This window comes from Rhinoraja longicauda, chromosome 6, assembly GCF_053455715.1.
Source record: "Rhinoraja longicauda isolate Sanriku21f chromosome 6, sRhiLon1.1, whole genome shotgun sequence".
Taxonomy (NCBI): Eukaryota; Metazoa; Chordata; class Chondrichthyes; order Rajiformes; family Arhynchobatidae; genus Rhinoraja; species Rhinoraja longicauda.
In genome coordinates, this window is record NC_135958.1 from 42,691,227 (window position 1) to 42,717,175 (window position 25,949).

The 25,949-nt window shown below is 42.8% G+C and overlaps 1 protein-coding gene across 1 annotated transcript in view; it reads left to right on the forward strand.

The window, feature by feature from the left end:
• The first annotated feature begins 3,971 nt into the window (after positions 1-3,971).
• zcchc14 (zinc finger, CCHC domain containing 14) overlaps positions 3,972-25,949 on the forward strand; it is a 149,356-nt gene continuing 127,378 nt past the window's right edge. The window contains exon 1 of the mRNA XM_078400866.1: positions 3,972-5,061. Coding sequence (XP_078256992.1) covers positions 4,492-5,061 — 570 coding nt within the window. The 5' untranslated portion in view covers positions 3,972-4,491. The remainder of the gene's footprint in view (positions 5,062-25,949) is intronic.

The window sequence follows — 25,949 nt, forward strand, 5'->3', positions numbered from 1 at the left end:
CTCTCACAGTAAAATTAATGGAATTCAATTCCATTGTCCCTCCTCACTCTCTGCTCAAGTTTACTCCTACATTCCAAAGACATACAGGTTTTGTAGGTCAATTAGCTTTTGAAAATTAGTGTGCAGGATACAGACCTAGGATAGATGATCATTGGTCGGCGCAGACACAGATACTGTATCTCTAAAGTAAATTAACCATTCTGGTAAACCCCCACAACACCCTCTCCATAGCCTCAACATCTTTCCTGCAAAGGGGCAACAGAACTGCACGCAATACTCCAAATGCAACCTCACCAACTTCATGTAGAGCTGCATCATGACTTCCTGAAGCTTATATTCAATGCCCCTCGCAATGATGGCAAGCATACCATATGCCTTCTTTACCATGCCATCCACATGTGCCGCCACCTTCACTTAGCTATGAACTTCGACGTCAAGATTCCTCTGCACTTCAACGCTGTTAAGGCTCTTGCAATTAACTGTACACTCTCTCCTCACATTCACCCTCCCAAAGTGCAACACCTTGCACTTGCTTGGCTTAAGCTCCATTTGCCATTTCTCTGCCGATTTCTGCAGCTGATCGATATCCTGCTGTATCTTGTGAAAGCATTCCTCGCTGTCTGCGACTCCTCCAATTTTGGTGCCAACAGCAAATTTACTGACCAAACCATCTGTATTTACATCTAGGTCATTGATATATATCACAAACAGCAAAGGTCCCAGTACAGATCCGTCTGGAACTCCATTGGTCACAGACCTCTAGGCAGAGTATCTATCTTCCAGCACAACCATCTGTCTTCTCTCAATAAGCCGGTTCTGAATCTATACAAACTAGCCATTGTGAATCACACACATCTTAATCTTCCGGATCAGCCTACCATGAGGGACCTTATCAAAAGCCTTACTAAAATCTATGTCAGCAACATGCCCTTTGTCACCTCCTGAGAAAACTCAATCAAGTTAGCGAGAGACAAGATGTGCACATACAAATCCATGCTGGCTAACCTGAGTTAACCCATTCTCTTCCAAACAGGAGTAAATCCTACCTCGAAGAATTATTTCCAATAGTTTCCCAACCACTGACATGAGTCTCACTGGTTTATAGCACCCTGGATTTTCTCAACTTCCTTTCTTAAACAAAAAAACATCAGCCACCCTCCAGACCTCTGGAAGCTCATTAGTGAATAAACAAAGACCCTTGACAAGGCCCCCACAATCTCCTTTCTTACCTTGCTCAATAATCTGGGATAGATCCCATCAAGCCCAGGGGAACATAATGCTCTTCACAAGAGCCTCAGCATCACCTCCTACTCGATCTCAAACTGCCCTAGCATATTTGTATTCTCCACACTTAGCTCACTGTCCTTCAAGTCCTTCTTCTCGTGAATACAGACGCAAAGTACCCGTTTAGTGCCTCATCTATATCTCCTGACACCAAGCATAGATTCCCTCCTTTATCTCTGAGTGTTCTTAATGTAAGTATAAAGAGCCTTAGGATTTTTCTTCATCTGTCATTATCTTCAATTACATTTCATTATCCATTTTGGCCCTTCTAACCACCTGCTTGAGTTCTTTCCTACTCGCTTTATATTCCCCATAAAGGTCTGATGCCACCTTCCTAAACCCTGACATACACGCCCAGCGCAAATTGGAGGAACAACACCTCATATTTTGCTTGGGCAGCTTACATCCCCGCGGTATGAATATTTATTTCTCTAACTTCAAGCAACCTTTGTCTTCCCTCTCCCTCGTTCCCAGGTCTCCGACTAGTCTGATTGTCCTCGTTTACATGTTATCTGTTTGCTTTATTGTTACCTTCTCCGAGCTAACAATGATCTATTCTACATTTTCCTTGATCTCCAGCCCCTTTGTCTCGTTTTTACCTTACATTTCCTCATCTCTGTATCTCCCTCTCCCCTGATTCAGTCTGAAGAAGGGTCTCGACTCGAAACGTCACCCATTCCATCTATCCAGAATTGCTGCCTATCCCGCTAAGTTACTCCATCATTTTGTGACTATGTACACCTCCTTTCTCCCCTGACCAAGTTTACAACCTCATTAGTCATCCACAGTTCCCTTATCTTGCCGTCTTTATCCCTTCCTCCTTACTGGATGGGCTGATCCTGCATTTTGATAACTATTTCCCTTTTCGACATATGAAATCAATTGCATTCATTACTGCTTTTCATGAAACTTGGACATCTCTAAAAACATGTTTCTCGTAAAAGCTATTATTAATGGGTTTTCATGAAGCTTGGATATTTCAAAATGTACTATAAGTCAAAGTACTTTTTAAGTACTGTCATTATTGCATTGCAGGAAGCAACGCAGTTAATTTGTGTATAGCGGGGTTTTAAGTAAACAGCAAAGCGATAAATGGCTTGCTGCGGGCACTGGTTTGAAAACAAAACTTGGCCTGGACCCTGGTGAATTTCATCGAACTGCTGAGAAATCTTTTATTCTCAATTAAGAAGCTAGAGGAGTTTAATGTCCATTACAAAAGGCAGTATCTCTGTCAATGCAGCACTTTCTCATTACTCGTTTCCCACGAGACTTAGATGTGCAGAGCTTAAAATTGCCACTAAGAGCCAAAGCTGAAATTTGGAGGTATCTGTTGGTATCTAGCCAAACTTGAATTTCTTTATATGTCGCAATATTCTATTCTAAAAGTAATCATTTTCTCACTGAGAAAAAAAAATCAACAATTGCACTTTCGTCGTCCTCTATTCAGAGAATAAACAAACACTTCCTGCAGAAGCATCCAGGAAAGAGGGATATGACCGAAGAAATAACCAACATCCTGTCGATTTCCAAGTGAAATGAATAAACTTTGAGGAAGTTATGGAGTCGGGGTTTTTTTGAGAAGCAGCAACAAACATTTATTATAAAAAATAATTACGAAATAACTTATCTCCTGAAATATGTGTTCCTATTCGTCAACAAAGATGGCACAAGGTTGCAGGATTGGGCTTGTAAAGTATACACGCTTTTTATTCTTCCAATACAATCCAGTGGAAGATTACACACGATCGTTTCAACATTCAAAGCCATTGAAATCACAGTATTTTTGACTGGCAAAATCGGGGCGTTTTAATCTTCCCGATTTTTTTAATGTAAAGATCACATTTCAGTTTAGTGAAAGACTTGGCCTGTCTATTCGACATTCTTCAATGAGTTATCCTCTATTTGCAACGTATTACGCAACACAGCTTCCCTGAATGTAAATCGAGCCCCGCAAACTTCAACTACCCCGTCCTGGTAAATACATTCTCAGGCGGCCGATCACAACCCAACCCATTGCAAGAGATAATTGACAGTGATATTCAGCAATAAAAGGGCCAGATTTTGGAGAGTTGTCCCTCTGAAAGGCTGAATGGGGGCGGGACGCGTGTCCGCCAGGTTTGGTGGGGAGCACAGTCCTTTGGAGGAATTCCAAACACAACTTGAGGACAGACAAAAAAACAAAACAAAACAGATTTCGTAGATGTTATTGAATAGGGAGAGAAGTGAAAGTGAAGTGAGAGGTGTTGAGAAAGGCAGGCAGGCAGGCGGAGTGAGTGCTGGGGTTGTTATTGATGGGGGGAGGGAGGCGGTGTGAGAGCGCGGCTCCAGTCAGGGGGTGACGATTGACGGTGAAGCCACCCAATCCCCGGTGCAGTGGGAGGGGGCGGGGGCGGGGGCGGGGGATTGGTGCGGTTCATGTGGGCGAAGCAGCGGCGACGTGAGGCTGAGCTGAACCCACGGATCAAAAACGGCCGCTGCGCGTCCCCGACAGGCCAGCCGCCAGTGCGCGTCCCCGACAGGCCAGCCGCCAGTGCGCGTCCCCGACAGGCCAACAACCAGTGCGCGTACCCGACAGGCCAGCCGTCAGTGCGCGCGGCCGACAGACCAACAGCCAGTGCGCGTCCCCGACAGGCCAACAACCAGTGCGCGTACCCGACAGGCCAGCCGTCAGTGCGCGCGGCCGACAGACCAACAGCCAGTGCGCGTACCCGACAGCCAGTGCGCGCGGCCGACAGGCCAACAGCCAGTGCGCGCGGCCGACGAGCTAACAGTGCGCGCGGCCGACGAGCTAACAGTGCGCGCGGCCGACGCCAGCTCCACACAAGAGACAACAAATTGCTGTCAGAAGCGGTGCGCGTCACACTCGAGGTCGCGGGGATTCACCTCACCCGCTCAGCTCAGCGCAGTGAGGAGACGGAGACGGGAGACGCGGGAGGAGCGCGCGGGGGGGGGAGCGATGGATCGAGCGCGAAGGGCCTTCAGTGGCCCGGCGCGCCGCTGAGCGAGCCAACAACGCACAGCTGTGCTTCCCTCCGCCCCCTCGATCAGCCCAAGGAAAAGTACATTTTATTTTCCTCGGCCCTCTGGCCAAATCAGAACGGATATTCTCATTGAACAAGATAAAATGCGGCGAAGCTGAAAGTTGTGGTGGTATTTTAAATCTTGGTGGAAGGGGTGTCGGTCAGCGCTGCGATTGTGTGGTGGAAGATGATGCAGAAGCAGCTGCAACGGGATGATGTTTACCGTTGGTTCGGCGAGTTAAATTCCTCACAGAGAGTGGATTTCATTTGCGGGTTGCTCGACCTCTGCATCCCTCTGGAGTTGCGTTTTTTGGGCTCCTGTCTGGAGGACTTGGCCAAGAAGGACTACCATTCTCTCAGGGATTCCGAGATCAAAGCGAACAACGTGGCTGACCTAGCCAGCTTGACCAACATGACAGATGAAGTGGTTCGCAGTAAACTCATCGTCTCCTTGGCCTTACTCTGCTCCGATAACAGGGAGGCATCTGGGGTCTTGTACAGCACCCTTACTCACATCGATTCCATCATTAACAACTATGGCCTTCAGCTTCACGACAGGACTGGCGACGAGTTCCTGCTCTTATTTACCATGGCTTCCAACCATCCTTCCTTCACCTTCCATCAGAAGCAGATCTTGAGGCAGGAGCTGTTGGAAATCCAGAGGATTATTGATAGCACTTCCAATAAAGCTGCTGTCCCTGTCGCGGACACATCGACCACTGCAGCCAACTGGGACAGTACTTCAGCAGTCTGCAAGGTGGGTTGATACACACATACACACACGGTAATACGTGGTAGAAAAATCTTCAATTTCTTCATAAAACTCAGTTTTCAATCGCATTGGGACGCCCCAGAGCCTTCATCTCTATCTGCTGAAATTATATTTACAGTTCCAGTAAGATTTACTGTTTTCAGTTGAATGCACGGCAAATAATTTGTAGGTTGACTTTGTATTCTTTTTTATATTACTTTTAAAAATTCATTAGGAAATTGGATATTTCTCTTCCTTACTGTCTTTTATTTTTGAGAATATGTTTTTAAACTTTATTCTCATTCTTGTAAACCTAAATTGTTTGAAGAGAGTTTTCTTGTCACCTGCCCCAAAACTGAACAATGAAATTCTTACTTGCAGCAGCCCCACAGAGATGTAAACATAGTAGTCTGTGAACACCATAATAAACAGCAAAAAGTTCCATATATATATGAAAAAGCAAACAAACAATAATTGTGCAGACAAGCAATAATAATGCAAAACAAATAATAACTTTGAAGTGGTTTTCAATAGTTTTTTAATCTTTTCATCGAGATGACATTTGTAAATCGGTATCAGTGTCACAGTTTAAAAAAACTTTATATTCAGATGATGCAGCAAGTTTCAATTGATGCCACTGTATCTTTTTCATCTACTTCTTGAAGATATCATCCAAATACATAATGTTTCAATAGTCTTATCTATTTCAACCTCATTACCAGCTCTCTTCATTATTGTTGCTGATGTGGTTTGACTACTTGGTGGATATCTGTGCTTGGACAAGCCAAAGCTTCTCCAAGTTAAAGATTGCCAATTCAAAGTCATTTACTTTAATTTCTACAACAAACTTAATTAGCCACTGGTGCCTTCTGGTTCCCTGATGACTGCTTCGGAGCATTTACAAATCTGTATTCCAAATTTGACCATGAAGTGAGGTCTGACTTGATATCCTCACAACAATAACAAACACACTATCACCTCTTTCTACTAATTCAGCTAATTTGATGTGGAATATTCATTGACAATCTATAGTCAGACTTGACTATCCTGGCCTACGCAAATTTGAATAATCCAAAACTTTGATGCCTGCAGTCTCAGTCATGTCTCGTCTTGTTCATTTTGTGTTGTCTCTTGATTTATCAATAGTTCATTTTTAACATTTTCCTTGTCATCTTGAGATCATTAACCTCACCCTTTTTCAATTCAGTGACTTTCTCCACTTTGACAACTGTCAAGAACATAGCATTCTTCCAACTTGGAACCCTCTCCCCTTCTCCCCATGATTGGTGATTATGCATTTAAATTGTCTAAGGTCTGAATTTCTCCGTAAATTCCTTCTCTTTTCTACTTCGTTCTCATTTAACTCTTTAATCTTCCTGCATTCTGATATAACGTGCCCTTCTTTGTTTTGGTACCAGTTTTGTGTCTGATTACATTCCTGTAGTAAGTTTTGGGATGTTTGACTATGTTAATGAAACTTTACAAATGCAAGTTACTGTTTACTTTCTTTCAGAATAGTAGAGATCATTTTACTCTGGATGTTTATTTGGGGTGTGGGATAGAATCTTAATTTTTGTTGTTGTTGTGCTATTCTTTAGACTTTAGACTAAAACGATCCGTTGAGATTTTAAAAAATTGAAAAAATGGTTTTACCATGTCACGATCAGGCTGACATTAACGTGCTTTTATTTAAATTTCTAGTTAATTTAAAGACTAATTTTGAAACCAGAGCTGGTGTAAATTAGGCTTGGTTAACACAAATATTTTTGGTATGGTATATGTATTTGGATGTTGTCATTTCATTACAATATTCTGACCATTGCAATTCCAGAAATTATTTTGAATGTTGTTTTGTCCGAACTATAGTAGGCAACATTACTTTGTTTAGGAAGGAACTGTAGATACTGATTTACCCCAAAGATCCGGGTGTAACTCAGCAGGTCAGGCAGCATCTCTGGAGAAAAGGAAAAGGCTTGAGTTCTTTCCTACTTGCTTTATATTCCCTATAAGCTGTCTGATGCCACCTTCTTAAACCTGACATACATGCTCAGTGCAAATTGGAGGAACAACATCTCATATTTTGCTTGGGCAGCTTACACCCCTGCGGTATGAATATTGACTTCTCTAACTTCAAGTAACCTTGAGATCCTTCTTCAGACTGAAGTGTGAAGAAGGGTCTCGACCCAAAACGTCACCTATTCCTTTTCTCCAGAGATGCTGCCTGACCTGCTGAGTTACTCCCAGTTTTTGTGTTTAACGTTACTTTGTTTATTGCATTTCTGTAGTATCATTTTAAATTTTGCTGCCTTAAAAGTGCTTATATAGCTAGTTCATTTAAGAAAAATCACCATTTGAAGAAATAAAATGTAAATGAATGAATCCATGTATCATACAAATATGGTATCCATTTGTATTAATTAAGATCTATAATTAATAATAATAATAATAATGCATTACATTTATATAGCGCTTTTCAAACACTCAAAGACGCTTTACAGGGATTTCTAGAACATAGAGAAGTGAATAAATAGATAAATAAGTAAACGAACAGAGAAAGGAGACAGAAGGCGAGGTGACCTTCAGTGGTTGAAGGCAGTGCTGAAGAGGTGAGACTTCAGTGATGTTTTGAATGTGGTGAGTGAGGAGGAGTCTCTGACGGTTTGGGGTAGTGAGTTCCATAGGGTGGGAGCAGCGATGGAGAAAGCCCTGTCCCCCCAGGATCTGAGTTTGGTCCGGATGGGGGGGGGACAGGAGATTGGCAGCAGCAGAGCGGAGGGTGCAGGTGGGAGTGTGCCTGTGGAGGAGGTCAGTCAGGTAGGATGGGGCCAGGTTATGGAGGGCTTTGTAGGTCATGAGGAGGATTTTGTATTGGATTCTCTGGGGGATGGGGAGCTAGTGGAGTTTGTAAAGGACGGGGGTGATATGGTCACGGATCGGGCAGTGGGTGAGTAGACGGGCAGCGGAGTTTTGAATGTATTGAAGTTTACTGATGATTTTTGAGGGTGAGCCATAGAGGAGGCTGTTGCAGTAGTCCAGACGGGAGGTGATGAAGGCGTGGATGAGGGTTTCTGCAGCTGTGAAGGAGAGGGATGGACGGAGATGGGCAATGTTTTTGAGGTGGAAGAAGGCTGTCTTTGTGATGTGTTTGATGTGTTTGTCGAAGGAGAGGGTTTGATCAAAGATGATTCCAAGATTCCGGATGTGAGGGGAGGTGGATATTCGGAGACCATCAATATTGAGGATGAAGTTTTGGGTGGATTTGGTGAGCGTTTTTGGACCAATGATGATGATTTCAGATTTGTTGCAGTTGAGTTTGAGGAAATTTGATTGAAGCCAAGATTTTATTTCAGAGATGCAGTTTGTCAGTGTAGAGTGTGCGGTGGTGGTGATTGACTTGGTGGAGATGAGGAGCTGGATATCATCGGCGAAGCAGTGGAAGTTGAGACCATGACGGCGGATTAATTGACCATTAATTAGGTTGTGGCTGTAGATTTTGGCATTGTTGGACTGTCAGAAAATTATTCCCAATAGGCTGAGTCACTTAAAATTAAATTTTAGTTTCCTACTAACAGATCTCTAAACTAAACTAAACTAAAGATCTTGAATAATACAAAAAAAGAGATTCAACATACTAGTTTGAATGAATTGCTATATATTAATTATTTACTTATTGTAACACAAGAAAGCCCATTTGGTCCTCTCTCCTGATTTCCCAGTAGCCCAGTAAATTATTCTGTCAACGCTTCTCCACAGAACCGTCACCTATCTATATCCTCTAGGGATGCTGCCTGATCCGCTAAGTTACTCCAGCACTTTATATTGTATGCAAGATTCCAGCATCTGCAGTTCACGTATCAAAACTTTCCCTCCCCATCTTGTTTTGCACCTGTGCACAAGTCTTTTGAGGGATTTTTTTTTTAATTGAAAAGGGCATAAAAAATCAATCATTTTGCACAATAGAACCAGGATGTGCATACCTGGAGTGGGAGCAGGAAGGTTTATCATTGTGCTGGAAAACAAACTGCGTTGCTGGTTTAAATCGAAGCTGGGCAAAAAATGCTGGAGTAACTCAGCGGGTCAGGCAGCATCTCAGGAGAGAAGGAATGGGTGACGTTTCGGGTCGAGACCCTTCTTCAGACTGATAAGGCTTTTGATAAGTTCTTTCGTGCTAGGCTGATCCAGAATATTAGGATGTACAAGATTCACAATGACTGGTTTGATAGTCTGAAGAAGGGTCCCGAAACGTCACCCATTCCTTCTCTCCTGAGATGCTGCCTGACCCGCTGAGTTACTCCAGCATTTTGTGTCTACCTTATCATTGTGCTGCCAGGATTAGAGGATATTTATGTATAATCTATGTTTTGTGTGTTGTGTGAGTCTATGTGCTTGTGAAAACAAGATTTCAATCGTATCTGTACATCAAGGGTGGTAATCTCTGGATTTCTACCGATGCCACATGTTAATGAATGTAGCAATAGGAGGATAGGAAGATGAATTCAGATTTTTGGACCATTGGGATCTCTTCTGGGGCAGAGATGACCTGTGCAAGAGAGACAAATGGTATCTAAACTGGAGAGACACCAACATGTCCTTGCATGGAGGTTTGCTAGTGCTATTCAGGAGGGTTTAAACTAGGAAAGCAGGAGGGTGGGAACCAGCGCAGCAGGTCAGCACATGGAAAGGTTGATGAGAGTGGAGGTTATGACAAGTAAGTCTCAAATGAAAGCACAGGCAGGGAGAAGTTTGTGAATGTGGGGATATTGAAGGACTGATGTGTGTTAACTTCAATGCAAGGAGTACTGTGGATAAAGCTGATGAACAAAGAGCCTGGATCAGTGCTTGGAATTATAATGTTATGGCCAGTATGGAAATTTATTTGCGAGAGGGACGTGACTGGCAGCTCTGACGTGCCTGAATTTTGATGTTTCCGATGAGATAGAGAAAGGGGGTAATAGAGGTGGACGAGTTGCTTTACTAATGTGGGAGAATTTCACTGTGGTACTCGGAGAGGATATACTGGAGGGTACATATGCGTTGAGGGTACGTATTATGGGTTGAGCTCAAAAATAAGAAAGGAACAATTATTCTAATGGGATTACATTATAGACCACTCCAGAGCCAGCGGGATCAGATATGTAGGCAGATCACAGCGGAATGCAAGAACTACAGGTTTGTTGTAGTGGGTGACTTTAATTTCCCCAATATTAATCAAGATGGTTTTCTTAAAAAGTATGTGGACAGTCCAACTCGAGGAGGGACTATGCTGGACCTTGTATTGAGAAACTAGTCTGGCCAGGTGACTGGTGTGATGATGGAAGAACATTTTGGAGATAGTGATCACCACTCCTTAGGTTTTAAGATTGGTTTTGAATAGGTACAGAAATTTACTTAATTGGGGCAAGGTATGTTACAATGTCATTTGGCAGGAACTAAGGAGGGTAGATTGGGAGAAGTTGTTAATGGGTAAATCCATAGGTGACATTTGGGAGTTGTTTAAAGGCCAGCTGATAAAAGTGCAGGATCAGCACATTGCAGTAAGGAGAAGGGATAAGAACAGCAAGGTAAGGTAACCGTGGTTGACCAAGGAGGTTGTAAACTTGGTCAGGAAGAGGAAGGAAGCATATGTTGGGTTTAAGAAGGTGGCATCAGATGGGACTTATGACAAATATAAAGCGAGTAGGAAAGAATGCAAGCGGGCGATTAGAAGGGCCAAAAGGGGCCATGAAATGTTATGGCGAGTTGGATACATACGTTAAAACTGGAAGGTGATCAAGGAGAAGGTAGGACCGATAAAGGAGGGAATCTATGTTGCAAGTTGGAGGTTGTAGGTAAGGTATTGAATGAATACTTTGCATCTGTACTCACCGAAGAGATGGACATGGTGGACAGTGAGATCAGTGTGGAGAATACAAGTAAAGTTTCCAAAAGGAGGTGATGCTGTTACTCTTGAAGAGCATTAAGGTGGATATGTTCCCAGCGCCTGATGGGAGCTATCCCAGGTTATTGGCGGAGGCAAGAGGAGATTGTGGGGGCCTTGACGAGGATCTTTGTTTCTTCTCTTGCCACAGGAGGATTGGGGAGTGACCAATATAGTTCCTTTGTTTAAAGGAAGTAGAGAGGATCCAGGGAACTATAGGCTGGTGACTCAGTCAGTAGTAGGAAAGCAATTGGAGAGAATTCTTTGAGATAGGATTTACCCCCATTTGGAAGAGAATGGGCTAATTAGGGATAACCAGCGCGGCTTGTACATGGCAGATCATGTCTTACTAACTTGATTGAGTTTTAGAGGATGAAGGAGATTGATGAAGGTAGGATGGTGGATGTTGTATACATGGATTTTAATAAGGCTTTTGATAAGGTCTCTCATGCTAGGCTGATCCAGAAGATTAGGATGTACAAGATTCACAATGACTGCTTTTGTTTAGATTCAGAACTGTCTTATTCATAGAAGACAGAGGGTTATGGTGGAAGATAATTATTCTGGCTGGAGATCTGTGATCAGTGGAGTTCCGGAGGGATTGTACTGGGACCTCTGGTGTTTGTGATATTTATAAATGACATGGACGTAAATGTAGATGGATTGGTGAGTAAGATTGCTGATGACACCAAAATTGGAGGAGTTGTAGACAGAGAGGAAGGTTGTCAGAAGATGCAGCGGAATAGAGATCAGCTGCAGAAATAGGTGGAGAAATCACAAGTGAAATTTAACCTGAGCAAGTGTGAGTGTTGCACCTTGGGAGGTTGTATGCAAGGGGAAAGTATACAGTTAATGGCAAGACCCTTAACAGCATTGATGTGCAGAAGGATCTTGGTGTCCAAGTTCATAGCTCACAAAAGGTGACAGCACAAGTAAATAGGGCGGTAAAGAAGGCATATGGTGTGCATTGCTAGAGGCATTGAATATTAAAGTTAAGAAATGATGCAGAGACAGCAGAGCATGTTGGCTGATTAGACAGAGAGCTCCGTACAGTTGGACAAATAAATCTCCCCTAAATTCAAAGTAAGCGAGTGTTTAAGTTTTAACTGAGTACAGTATGAGTGGGGGAGTCAAAACAAAGAGTAGAAAGATGCAAGAAAAGCAAGAAACAGGACAGGCTCGAAGAGATACAAACAAATAAGTTGGCGGAGACGATGCAACAGAGGCCCTTCATGAGAGATTAAAAAGCATAAGTACACAAATCAGCAACTTGGGAAGAGAATTAAAAGCGGACTTCACATCATTCAAAGACGAATTCAAGCGTGATATGAGAGAAGAGCTGGCTGAATTTAAACATGAAATGAATCATAAGATGGCGGTGAACACGCAAGCAATACAAGACCAAAATTAAAAAACGGAAGAAGCCGCCGCCCGAATAGAGGAGCTGGAAACATGGAGTACTGCTGCAAACAACATACCACAAGATCAGAAGATACTTGTCGACCAACTGAACGATCTGGAGTCCAGATCCTGAAGAAATAATCTGCGGATATACGGTGTGCCGGATCGGAAGGCAGCTCAGTTTGTGGAGAAACTGCTCAGAAGTGAAATGTCAATCCCTGAAACGACAGATTTACAGATTCAACGAGCAGACAGAGCCCTGGCACAGAAACCAAGCCCCAGCTCACCTCCGAGATCCATAATTGTCCACTTTCTCCAGTTTAAAGTTAAAGAGATGGTTCTCAAACAGGCATGGCAAAAGAAGATCCAACTTGCAGAACGAATGCTGTCTTTTGACCACGACTATACTACCGCTGTAGTATAACAACGTAAGGCATACAAACACGTTAAAAGCATCCTAAAAGAGGAAGGAATCCGCTTTCAGACACCATTCAGCAAGATACGTATTCACTGGGACAGCGGACCCCAACCCTACAACAACGCAAGGGAAGCCGTGCGAGAGCTACAACGGAGAAAATTACAAAGTGGAAGAGCCGCGGGGATACACGGACATGCCGCCGCTGCTTGAACAACTCCACCAAACGGCGCCGTGGCAGCTCGGCGGGAGACAAGGAGAATCAGAGACAGACGGGCATGGGAGCACCTCCAAGAATTCCAACGAAAGACATGCTTGAACTGAGATATGATTATGAAGGTACGCATAGACATGGATAATACAGTGGTCTCCGCCACAATATGTTAGAATACTGAGTTCTTATGGAATCCTAGGTTTACAAATAAGTGCATAGATATGCATATTCATAGACAAATCCATTTATAAGCCTGGTTCTAAGAATATCACCAAGCATTACAGACCTCATGTGAGTGTAATTAATGTTGATTTAATACAACTTTCTGTACTAGATAAATCTGACTGGTAGGGAGATTAGCGGAATATTAGAGCTAGAATGAGTGGAGGGACCCATAGAGGGTTATTCCCCTTATCCAGGAGAGGGCCCTTTCTAGTGTTAGGCTTCCCCCCTCAATTTACAAAGGGATTCGGGATCTATGGTGGAGAGAGAATACCCTTTTCTGGGAGTCCATCTATGTTTTGATGTTTTGCTTTGTTTTGCCTGGCAAAACACCTTTGTTTGTTGATATGTTCTGGTTTGCTGTTCAGAATGGTTCTGGAGTTGAGTTGAGGGGGTACAGTGAAATCAATCATACTAAGTGTAATGATGCAATGTCAAGGACTTAAGCTGATGTCTTTAAATGTTAATGGTTTGGGTAATCCAATTAAGAGGGCCAAAATCATGACTACATTGAAAAAAGAGAAGATGCATATTACTTTTTTACAAGAAACCCATTTATCATGACAAGAGCACGAGAAGCTGGAAAGATTTGGATATAAAGACACATTACAGCTCACATACTTGTAGTCATAAAAGAGGAGCGGCAATCTTGATATCAAACTCGGTTAAATTAGACATTTTTTTAAAAAAAGACAGAAGGGAGGAATATCATAGTAAAGGGCAAAGTTGATAATAATATCCTGACACTGGTGAATATCTATGCTACCCTCGATAGTGATAAACATTTTTTCAAATCCCTATTTGATATTATTGCAATGGAAGCAGAAGGAATTTATATATGTGGGGGGGATCTGAATGTTGTACTGAATCATAGTCTTGATACGACAAGCAAAAAGAAGAATAAGAACCAGTTAACAAAACTACTAAACACTACCTGTGAAGAAATTGGTTTTCTTGATGTCTGGAGGAATTTTCACCCTCCAGAAATAGACTATACGCACTTCTCAATATCGCACTCGGTTTACTCCAGAATAGACTATTTTTTAATGCAGAAAGAAGAATGCTATAGGGTAACGGATTGCAGAATTGGCGTGGCAGATGTATCAGACCATAATGCCATTTACCTAACAATTCAAATGGACAGTAGAAGGAAAAACACAGAGTGGCGATTAAATGTTGGAATACTGAATGATAAAACAACTGTTAATGACATTAAATTGGAAATCAAAAGATATCTAGAGGAGAATGACAATGGGAAGGTGGACCCATCCATACTATGGGACATTGAAGGCTGTAATACGAGGTAGGTTGCTATGGCATCACATATTAAAAAGGCCCGAATTAAAACGTATAATAAATTGATATTAGACCTGAAGGATTTAGAACAGAAGTACAAGAATAATGACCAGAGAACTTATAAACAAATAGAAGATTTGAGGGGACAAATGGATGGAATATTGGGTCAAGAGGTGGAGAAAAAAGCAAGATTTGTAAAGCAGGCACATTATGAGCTAGGCCCTAAACCCACTAAATTACTTGCCTGGAGGCTATGCAAACAACAGGCTGACAACACCATACACAAAATTAAGGACCCCGGTACACAGAAATTGAAGAGTGATCCAAAAGAAATAGAACATATCTTCCAGGAATATTATAAAGAATCATATACACAAACCTCTAAAGTAGATGGGGAATCAATGAGGACTTTTTTAAATACAATAGATCTGCCCTGTATTGGAGAGACACAAAATAAAACAATCACAGCAGAAATATCACTGGAGGAGATAGAGAAGACAATTGGTAGGATGAAAACAAACAAGGCCCCAGGCAGCGACGGTTTCCCTATAGAATGGTATAAAATATTTTGGAATGAGCTGAACCCACTTCTTCTGAGAACCTTTAACTGGATCATCAAAGAAGGCAAGACACCCCCCCCCCCCTCATGGAAAGAGGCAAATATAACATTAATCCCCAAAGAGAACAAAGACAAGGAAAATTGTACCAACTACAGACCGAAATCAATTCTAAATGTGGGCTATAAAATATATTCTTCAATTATCTCCAAACGATTTGAAAAGTTCTTGCCAGATTTAATTGATGAAGACCAGACTGGTTTCATAATAGGCAGACAAACACAGGACAGTATTAGAAGAACCCTACATATAATACACAAGATTCAAAAGGAATGTACGCGCGCTGTCCTGATAAGTTAAAACAAATGTAGGTCCCTTGCAGTCAGAAACAGGTGAATTGATCATGGGGAACAAGGACATGACAGACTAATTGAATAACTACTTTGGTTCTGTCTTCACTAAGGAAGACATAAATAATCTGCCGGAAATAGCAGGGGACCGGGGGTCAAATGAGATGGAGGAACTGAGTGAAATCCAGGTTAGTCGGGAAGTGGTGTTAGGTAAATTGAATGGATTAAAGGCCGATAAATCCCCAGGGCCAGATAGGCTGCATCCCAGAGTGCTTAAGGAGGTAGCCCCAGAAATAGGGGATGCATTAGTGGTAATTTTTCAAAACTCTTTAGATTCTGGAGTAGTTCCTGAGGATTGGAGGGTAGCTAATGTAACCCCACTTTTCAAAAAGGGAGGGAGAGTGAAAACGGGGAATTACAGACCAGTTAGTCTAACATCGGTAGTGGGGAAAATGCTAGAGTCAGTTATTAAAGATGGGATAGCAGCACATTTGGAAAGTGGTGAAATCATTGGACAAAGTCAGCATGGATTTATGAAAGGTAAATCATGTCTGACGAATCTTATAGAATTTTTCGAGGATGTAACTAGTAGAGTGGATAAGGGAGAACCAGTGGATGTGTTATATCTGGACTTCCAGAAGGCTTTCGACAAGGTCCCACATAAGAGATTAGTATGCAAACTTAAAGCACACGGTATTGTGGGTTCAGTATTGATGTGGATAGAGAGTATAAGAAAATAACTGCAGATGCTGGTACAAATCGATTTATTCACAAAATGCTGGAGTAACTCAGCAGGTCAGGCAGCATCTTGGGAGAGAAGGAATGGGTGACGTTTCGGGTCGAGACCCTTCTTCAGACTGATGTGGATAGAGAACTGGCTGGCAGACAGGAAGCAAAGAGTAGGAATAAATGGGTCCTTTTCAGAATGGCAGGCAGTGACTAGTGGGATACCGCAAGGCTCAGTGCTGGGACCCCAGCTATTTACAATATATATTAATGGTTTGGACGAGGGAATGAATGCAACATCTCCAAGTTTGCGGATGACACGAAGCTGGGGGGCGGTGTTAGCTGTGAGGAGGATGCTAGGAGGCTGCAACGTTACTTGGATAGGTTAGGTGAGTGGGCAAATGCATGACAGATGCAGTATAATGTGGATAAATGTGAGGTTATCCACTTTGGTGGCAAGAACAGGAAAGCAGACTATTATCTGAATGGTGGCCGATTAGGAGAAGGGGAGATGCAACGAGACCTGGGTGTCGTGGTACACCAGTCATTGAAAGTAGGCATGCAGGTGCAGCAGGCAGTGAAGAAAGCGAATGGTATGTTGGCATTCATAGCGAGGGGATTTGAGTATAGGAGCGAGAGGTTCTGCTGCAGTTGTACAGGGCATTGGTGAGACCACACCTGGAGTATTGCTTACAGTTTTGGTCTCCTAATCTGAGGAAAGACATTCTTGCCATAGAGGGAGTACAGAGGAGGTTCACCAGATTGATTCCTGGGATGGCAGGACTTTCATATGAAGAAAGACTGGATAGACTCGGCTTGTACTCGCTGGAATTTAGAAGATTGAGGGGGGATCTTATAGAAACTTACAAAATTCTTAAGGGGTTGGACAGGCTAGATGCAGGAAGACTGTTCCCGATGTTGGGGAAGTCCAGAACAAGGGGTCACAGTTTAAGGATAAGGGGGAAGTGTTTTAGGACCGAGATGAGAACGTTTTTTTTCACACAGAGAGTGGTGAATCTGTGGAATTCTCTGCCACAGAAGGTAGTTGAGGCCAGTTCATTGGCTATATTTAAGAGGGAGTTAGATGTCGCCCTTGTGGCTAAAGGGACAAGGGGGTATGGAGAGAAGGCAGGTAAGGGATACCAGTTGGATGATCAGCCATGATCATGTTGAATGGCGGTGCAGGCTCGAAGGGCCGAATGGCCTACTCCTGCACCTATTTTCTATGTTTCTATCTTTCTATGTAAGCCTAGATGCGGAAAAGGCTGTTGATAGGGTTAATTGGGAATTCTTATATCAAACACTAGAAAGATTTGGCTTTACCGAAGATTCAATTCAAGTTATTACAGCAATTTATCAGCAACCTACTGCAAGAGTAAAGATGAATGGGTTCTTAACTGAGAGATTTGTGTTAGGAAGAGGAACGAGACAGGGATGTTGTCTTAGCCCTACCCTGTTTGCTATATATATTGAACCATTGGCTCAAGCAATCCGTCAAGAGAGGGAACTGAGGGGAGTAACTATAAGAGACAGAAAACATAAAATTGGCCTTTTTGCAGATGATGTAATGATGTATCTCACGGATGTAAACACCTCCTTTCCAAGGATGATGGGGATCATAAAGAAATTTAATTTCTATGCAGGATATAAATTGAATATATCAAAAACTCAAATCCTCCAATTTAATTGTGCTCCTCCAGAAGAAATCAATCAAAAATATAATATTAAATGGGATTCAAAATCAATCAAATACCATGGGGTATATATAACGAAAAATATATCAATGTTGTATGGGGCCAATTATAATCACATCAACCAAAACATAAGAAAGGATATAGAAAGATGGTCCACCTACCCAATGGATTTTAGTAGTAAGATAAATGTGGTGAAAATGAATATTTTGCCAAGGCTATTGTACTTGTTTCAATCTCTGCCAATAGAGGTACCACTAAAACAATTCAAAGAATGGGATAAATTAATATCTAGATTTATTTGGGGAGGAAAGAAGGCCAGAGTTCGATACACTACACTCCAGTTGCCAAAGGACAAAGGTGGAATGGCACTTCCAAATTTTAGGATATATTTCTATGCAGCCCAACTTCGACCACTAATTAATTGGTGTGAGGAGAGCTACATAGCTAGGTGGAAAGAGATTGAGACATTATCCCTGACTTCCACATCCAAACACTCTTGGGAGAAAAAGCGCTTCCTGGACATATCAGGGGTATAATTGATCCAATAACGATATTTACTTTAGAAATCTGGTTCACTCTTACCAGACAACTTAAATTGAATAAAGGACAAAAAGTGTTAAGATGGATAGCTTTGGATAGTGAATTTAAACCAGGGATGTATGACTCAACATTTAAAGAGTGGATGAAAAATGGAATGACTGCATTTGTGCTGTTACTGAAAATGGAGACCTAAGACGTTTTCAAGATTTGAAGGACAGATTTGCACTTCGGAACCAAGACTTGTTTAGATACCTCCAACTGAGAGAATATTACAACAAAAAAGTAAAAAGGGAGGCACCAGAAGAAAAGAATCCAGTGGTAGAAGTGATAGTCAATGCGTATCATTAAAAAACATCAAGGATTATTTCTAAACTTTATCATAGTTTAATGGAATGTCAAGCTAAAACTAGATTTTATGTAAAATTTAAGTGGGAAAAGGAGTTAAACATCATAATCTCAGAAGAAGAATGGCATCATATGTGTGTAACACGACAGACATCCACTAATTCACAAAAATGGAGAGAATTTAATTGGAAAATTTTGATTTGTTTCTTTATTATGCCTAACATAAAAAGCAAGCAAATCCTAAGGCAACAAACATGCTGGAGGCAATGTGGCCATACAGACGCAAATCATGCACATATCTTCTGGTGTTGCCCAAAAATAGAACCATTTTGGACAGAGTGAATTCAGTATTAAAGGAGGTATTAGGATATATAGTCTCCAAGAAGTGTTCCATTTTATACCTGGGTAATATAACTACAGTGGTGCTGAAGGAAGATCATTACTTGGTTAAAATCCTACTTACAGCTGGCAGAAAGGCCATTACAAGAAACTGGCTTGTCGCGGACACGCCCAGACTTAGACAATGGTTAGACATAGTACAGGAAATATTTGTGATGGAGAAAATGACATATTCTCTAAGAGCGAAAGAAGACGAGTTTAACAGAAAATGGGAAAAATGGATTAGGTATAGAAATAAGGGCATAAACACTGTATAATTTTATTGACAATAATGTAAGTTATTGGAAAATGTTTTAATAAGAAAATAGTTCTGTATACCGCATCATTAATTGTAAACTGAACCCCCTGCTGCACTGCTGTAAGTTTTGTTGTTATATGTGTGTTTTATTTGTGTTTGTATAAAAGCAATAAAGATTAAAGTGGAACAAAAAAAGGAAGTGATGCAGATCTTTCGGAGTTTGAAAGTGCTGTTCTGATCACCCCATTACAGGAAAGATGAGGAGGCTTTGGAGAGGATGCAGAGGAGGTTTACCAGAATGCTGATACAAAATGCTGGAGTAACTCAGCGGGTCAGGCAGCATCTCGGGAGAGAAGGAATGGGTGATGTTTCGGGTCGAGACCCTTCTTCAGACCTGGATTAGAGGGTTTCGGCTACAGGAGAGGGTTGGGTAGACTTGGATTGTTTTTTCTGGAATGTCGAGGTTGAGGGTAGCTTTCATAGAAGTATATAAAATTATGAAAGGATTTGATAGGGTAGACAGTCAGAACCCTTTTCTCAGGGTGGACATATCCAACACTAAAGGGAATAGCTATAAGGTGAGAGGGGGAATATTTAATGGGGATGTGTAGGGCAAGTTTTTCACAGAGTAGTGGGGGCCTGGAAAGCATTGTCAGGGGTGGTGGAGGAGGCAGATTAGATAGTAGCATTTAAGAGGCTTTAGGATAGGCACATGGATGTGCTGGGAACAGAAGGATATGTATCATGTACAGGCAGATGAGGTCAGTGTAACTTGGCATCATGTTCAGCACAAACGATGTGGGCCGAAGGGCCGTTTCCCGTTCTGTGCTATTCTATGGTCTATGTTCTACCTCACCGTATTTGTGCGAATGACAATAAACTCGACTTGACATAGCTATCAGGAGAGGTTTGACAAACATGGATTGTTTTCTGTGGGGCGGCCTGATATGTTTATAAAGTTATGAGAGGCATAATTAAGGTAGATAGTCAGAATCTTTTCCCCAGTGAAAATGTCAGATACTACAATACAATACAATACAATATATCTTTATTGTCATTGTACAGGGGTACAACAAGATTGGGAATGCGCCTCCCATACGATGCAATAATTTAATTAATTTAAACAACAACAACCCAACGAAACAAATTGTAACAGTTTTAAGACAGCTGTAAAGCTTAGCTGTAAAGTGAGAGGGAGAAAGTTAAAAGGATCAGCGAGGGGCAAGGTTTTTACACAGCCTGGAACGCTGCCATGGCTGATGTTGAAAGCAGACATGATGATAGCCTTTAAGGGGCTTTTATTCGGCGCATGAATATGGAGGGATAGGGATCATAACACAAACTGCTGGACGAACCCAGCATTTCAGGCGTCAGAAGCAGAATGCTGAGCCAACTAGCCTGGAGGTGGAGAAGCAGCAGAGGAGCTGTTGGGCATAAATAAAACAGGGATGTAGGATCACGTGACGTACTGCATCGGCTTGGTGACCACATCTGCAGCAAGTGTTGGTCGGTCGTGGAAATTGTGCTCAAACTTGCTGACATGGAACCTGAGCTTCAAACACTGTGCCGGGACAGGGAGATTGACCTGGACGCTGTGCTTCAGGAGGCTGTCACACCCATTACGACCCTTGGTCAGGAGACAGAAGGTGTGAGTGTGAATGAGGCAGGTTGGGGGATCCAAAAGGCAATGTTGGAGGGGCCTCAGCACTTGAGCTTGTCTACAGGTCTGAGATTCTTGCTCTCTGTGCGGACGAGAATGGGGGCAGTAGGAAGGATGAGAAACCTAACCAGGGCACTGTGGATCTGGGAGCCATTCAGGAGTGGGGAGAGAAGAGACACATTGTTGTAGTTAGGGATAGTATAGTCAGGGAATACACACAATTCTCTGTCTCAAGGAATGAGATTCCAAAAAGCTGTGTTGCCTGGGATTAAACGCATGGCTCGATAATTGGTGTGGGAGATGTGGGTTTGAATTCTTAGGACATTGCCGTCAGTATTTGGGAAGGAAGGAGCTGTTCCGGTGGGATGGACTCCAACTGAACTCTGCTGGGACCAGGGTCCTTGCAAATAGCATAATCATAGTGCTTTAAATGAAATAGTTGGGGGGGAAGGAGAGAGGAGCAGAGTCTACTGAAGTCGCCAGAATAAGAAATGGGACAAAAGTTTAGAAAGGGTACCATGGGGAGATGAGTTGTGGTGAATACAGAACTGTATTCGAATACAGTTGTATTTGAATGCATGCAGTATATGAAAAAAAGGTGGATAAGCTGATAGTGCTGTTAGAAATTGGCGTGTTACGATGTTGTTTAGGGCATCACAGAGTCGTGGCTGAAAGAGGATCAGAGATAGGAGCTGAACATCCAAGAATACACATCCAATTTGAAAGTCGGGCAGAGGGGGTGGGATGGCTCTTTGTTGTTAAGGAATGAAATTTAATCCTAAGCAAGAAAAGACATAGGATCAGAAAATGTAGAATCCTTGTGAAACTACAAAGGTAAAAAGACCCCGATCGGAGCTCTACCCAGGGCTCCGAATAGTAGCCAGGATGTTGGTTACAAATTACATCAGGAGATAGAAAAGACATCTAATAAAGGCAACTTTTGCAGTAGTCATGGGGGATTTCAATATGCAGGCAGACTGGGATATTGGCTTGCTTAATTTGAATTTTAAAAAACTAAACTATATTGCAAAAAACTAAATGGTTTTCACTCCAGTTGTTGACACTGGTAGGACGCGCTCAGTCACCGTAGTGCTCCCTCCCCCCTCACCAGCTACCGCTTCGTTCCGTTAGCCATCGCTTCATCCGCTGGGTCCCTTCCCCCTCCACCGCTGCTTCTTCCTCCTTCTCCCCTGGAGTCACTGACATGCTCCACCGTGGAAGATGTTGGCGACTGTGGGGGAGATGGAGGAGGAGGTGGCAGGGGAATGGGTAAAGCAACGGGAAGGGAACCCTACAGTGACCGAGCGTTTCCTGTCAATTGCAGCAGCCCAAAGAAAGCGCGTCCCGTTGGGGGCTACAACGGGAGCTGCAACAACCGGTGAAGAAGGGCTCGCTGGTGCAGTCCAGCTGCCTCGGTGGCTAGTTTTATGGTGAAATGACTCTGTGTTGGAGTAACAGCAGATTGAAAAAGTCTAAAGATGGGTCCCAACGTCACCTATCCATGTTCTCAAGAGATGCTGCCTGACCCACTGAGTTACTCCAGCACTTTGTGTCCTTTTGTGTATTAGCCATCTTCTGCAGTTCTTTATTTCAACTATGTACAATCATAATACCTTACTTGGTAGTAAAGAACAATCAGCCATCTCTCTCCCCCTCCCCCCCCCCCCCCCCCGCCCGGTCCATTTAAACAAGGGTTTACTGTAGTTGTAAATTTCAGATGTGAAGGTGCAATAAAATGGACTAGTATATCTATTATCTCTTTATTTCAACAAGAGCCTTTGTTTGAGTCTTATCCCAAATGCTAATGTTTGAAGAATGACAAATGAGTGGGTAGGTAACTCAGTGGGACAGGCAGCACCTCTGGAGAGAAGGAATGGGTGATGTTTTGGGTCGAGACCCTTCTTCAGACTGCGATGTTTTGGGTGGAGACCCTTCTTCAGACTGAAGAATGGTCGAGACCTGACACATCGCCCATTCCTTCTCTCCTTAAAATGATAAAGCAACACATATTGAGACATTTCAGGAGTATTCATCAGTCTGAAGAAAGGTCTCGACCCGAAATGTCACCCATTCCTTCCATCCAGAGATGCTGCCTGTCCTGCTGAGTTACTCCAGCATTTTGTCTCTATCTTTGAGATAAGTCTAACTTGGTATCATATTTGGCACAAACGTTCCTGTGCTGTACTGTTCTATGTTCTAGGTAGGTTAGCATTTAAAATCAATGACCCTTCATCATAACCAGTACCAGTGCTACCAGTCTCCAGTACTTGGTCCTCACCCTATCACTGACAATTTATTTGTTCTCGCTAAGCCTTCCCCCCCCCCTTGCAATTTAAAACATGCCCTGTTTCTTATTTCACCAGTTCTGAGGAAGGGTTATTGACTTTAAATGTTAACTTATCTAGTTGGGGGGGAAGGAGAGAGGAGCAGAGTCTACTGAAGTCGCCAGAATAAGAAATGGGACAAAAGTTTAGAAAGGGTACCATGGGGACATCTAGGACATAGAACAGTACACCACAGGAATGGGCCCTTTGGCCCACAATGTTTTGGCCCACAATGTTTGTGCCGACATGACGCTTAGTTAGACTCATCTCATCTACCTCTACATGATCCATATCCCTCTAATCCCTGGACTTCCATGTGCCTATCTTAAAGCCTACAAAACGCCACTGTCGTATGCCTCCACCACCACCCCTGGCAGTACATTCCAGGCCCCCACTACCCTCTATGTAAAAAAAACGTGCCTGCACATTTCCACTAAACTTTACTCTCTCACTTTATAGTTATGCCCTCTGGTGTTGGACTAGTGTTGTAACAGAAACCCTCTAATCCAGGCAGCATTCTGGTGAACCACCTCAGCATCCTTTCTAAAGCCTCCCCATCTTTCTTGTAATGGGGCGACCAGAACTCCACACAATACCGTTAGCAATGAAGCCAAGCATACCATTCGTCTTCATTCCCACTCTATCTACTTGTGTTGTCACTTTTAGTGAGCTATAAACTTGGATTCCAAGATCCCCCTGCACATTAATACTGTGAGGGGTCTTGCCTTTTAATATATACCCTCGCCATACATTCAACCTCCGAAAGTGCAACACCTCACACTTGCTCGATTTAACTCCACCTGCCATTCTCCGCTCATTACAGTACGCAGTGTCTTCTGACAGCATTTTTCACTGTCTGCAACTCCTCCAATTTAGGTATCATTAGCAATCTTACTCTAGGTCATTTATAGATATATATGACAAACAGCAGAGGTTCCAGCACAGATCCCTGCGGATCTTCACTGGTCACAGACCTCTAGCCAAAATATCTACCTTCCACTAAACCTTCTATGAATAAGCCAGTTCTGAATCCTGACGACCAAGTTATCATGTACATCCTTATCTTCTGGATTCGCCTACCATGTGGGATCTTAACAAAAGCCTTAATAAAATCCATGTATACATCATCCACCGCCTCACCCTCATCAATCTCTTTCACTACCTCCTCAAAAAACTCACAAAGTTAGTGAGACACGAACTACCGTGTACAATACCGCGCTGGCTAGGCCTAAATAGCACATTCCCTTCCAAATGGGAGTAAATCCTATCTCAAAGAATGCTCTCCAATAGTTTCTCTACCACTGATGTGAGGTTTGATGGTCTATAGTCACCTGAAATCTCTCTACTTCCCTTAAACTAAGGAACAACATTGATCACTCTCCAGTCCTCGGGGTCCTTGCCTGTGGCTGGAGAAGAAACAAAGATTGCCGTTAAGGCTCTGCAATCTCCTCTCTTGCCTCCCTCAATAACCTGGGATAGATTCCATCAGGTCCTGGGGATTTATCCACAAGAGCTTCAAGAGCCTCAGCACCACCTTCTTCTCCATCTCAAACTGCCCGAGCATATTTGTATTCCCCACACTGGTCTCGCTATCCTCCAAGCCCTTCTCCTCAGTGAATACAGATGCTAAGTATTTATTTAGTACCTCACCATCATCCTCAGACTCAAAGCATAGATTCCCTCCTTTATTCTTGAGCAATCCTACCTTCTTTTTGGTCACCCTCTTATTTTTAACATACTTTTAAAATGGTGATGACATTTCATGGCTCTTTTGGGCCTGTCATTACCTACTTGATTTCTTTCCTACTCGCTTGATATTGCTCAAAATCCCCGTCTGATGCCACCTTCTTAAACCTGACATGAGTCTCCTTTTTCTTCCTGACCAAATTTACAACCTCCTTGGTCATTCACGGTTTTGTTACCTTTTGATCCTGCACTTTGATCAGCTGACATTTAAACGACTCCCACATGTCCTCTGTGGACTTACCATGAACGACTTCTCCCAATCGACCCTCCTTAGCTCCTGTCTATTGGCATTGTAATCACAGTATGCCTTGCACTGAAATAAACACACTTCAGCCCTTCATTATCCCCATATTTATGAACCTCTCCCTGCCTGTCTTTCCTTTCAGACATACTTGGAGACTTACCAAGAAACTTGGTTTCTCTCTCTGTAGAATTGTTGAGTGTCTTCTGTTGAGTGTCTTCTGTATGTGCTGTTTTTATTTCTGCTTCCTGTCTGGCCACTCACTAATACTTCGCTCTGATGTGCTAAACCTCAATGTTTTTAGATTTAGAGATACAGCGCAGAAACAGGCCCTTCGGCCCACCGGGTCCGCGCCGCCCAGCGATCCCCGCACACTAACACTATCCTACACCCACTAGGGACAATTTTTACATTTGCCCAGCCAATTAATCTACAAACCTGTACGTCTTTGGAGTGTGGGAGGAACCCGAAGATCTCGGAGAAAACCCACGCAGGTCACGGGGAGAACGTACAAACTCCGTACTGACGGCGCCCGTAGTCAGGATAGAACCTGAGTCTCCGGCGCTGCATTCGCTTAAGGCAGCAACTCTACCACTGCGCCACCGTGCC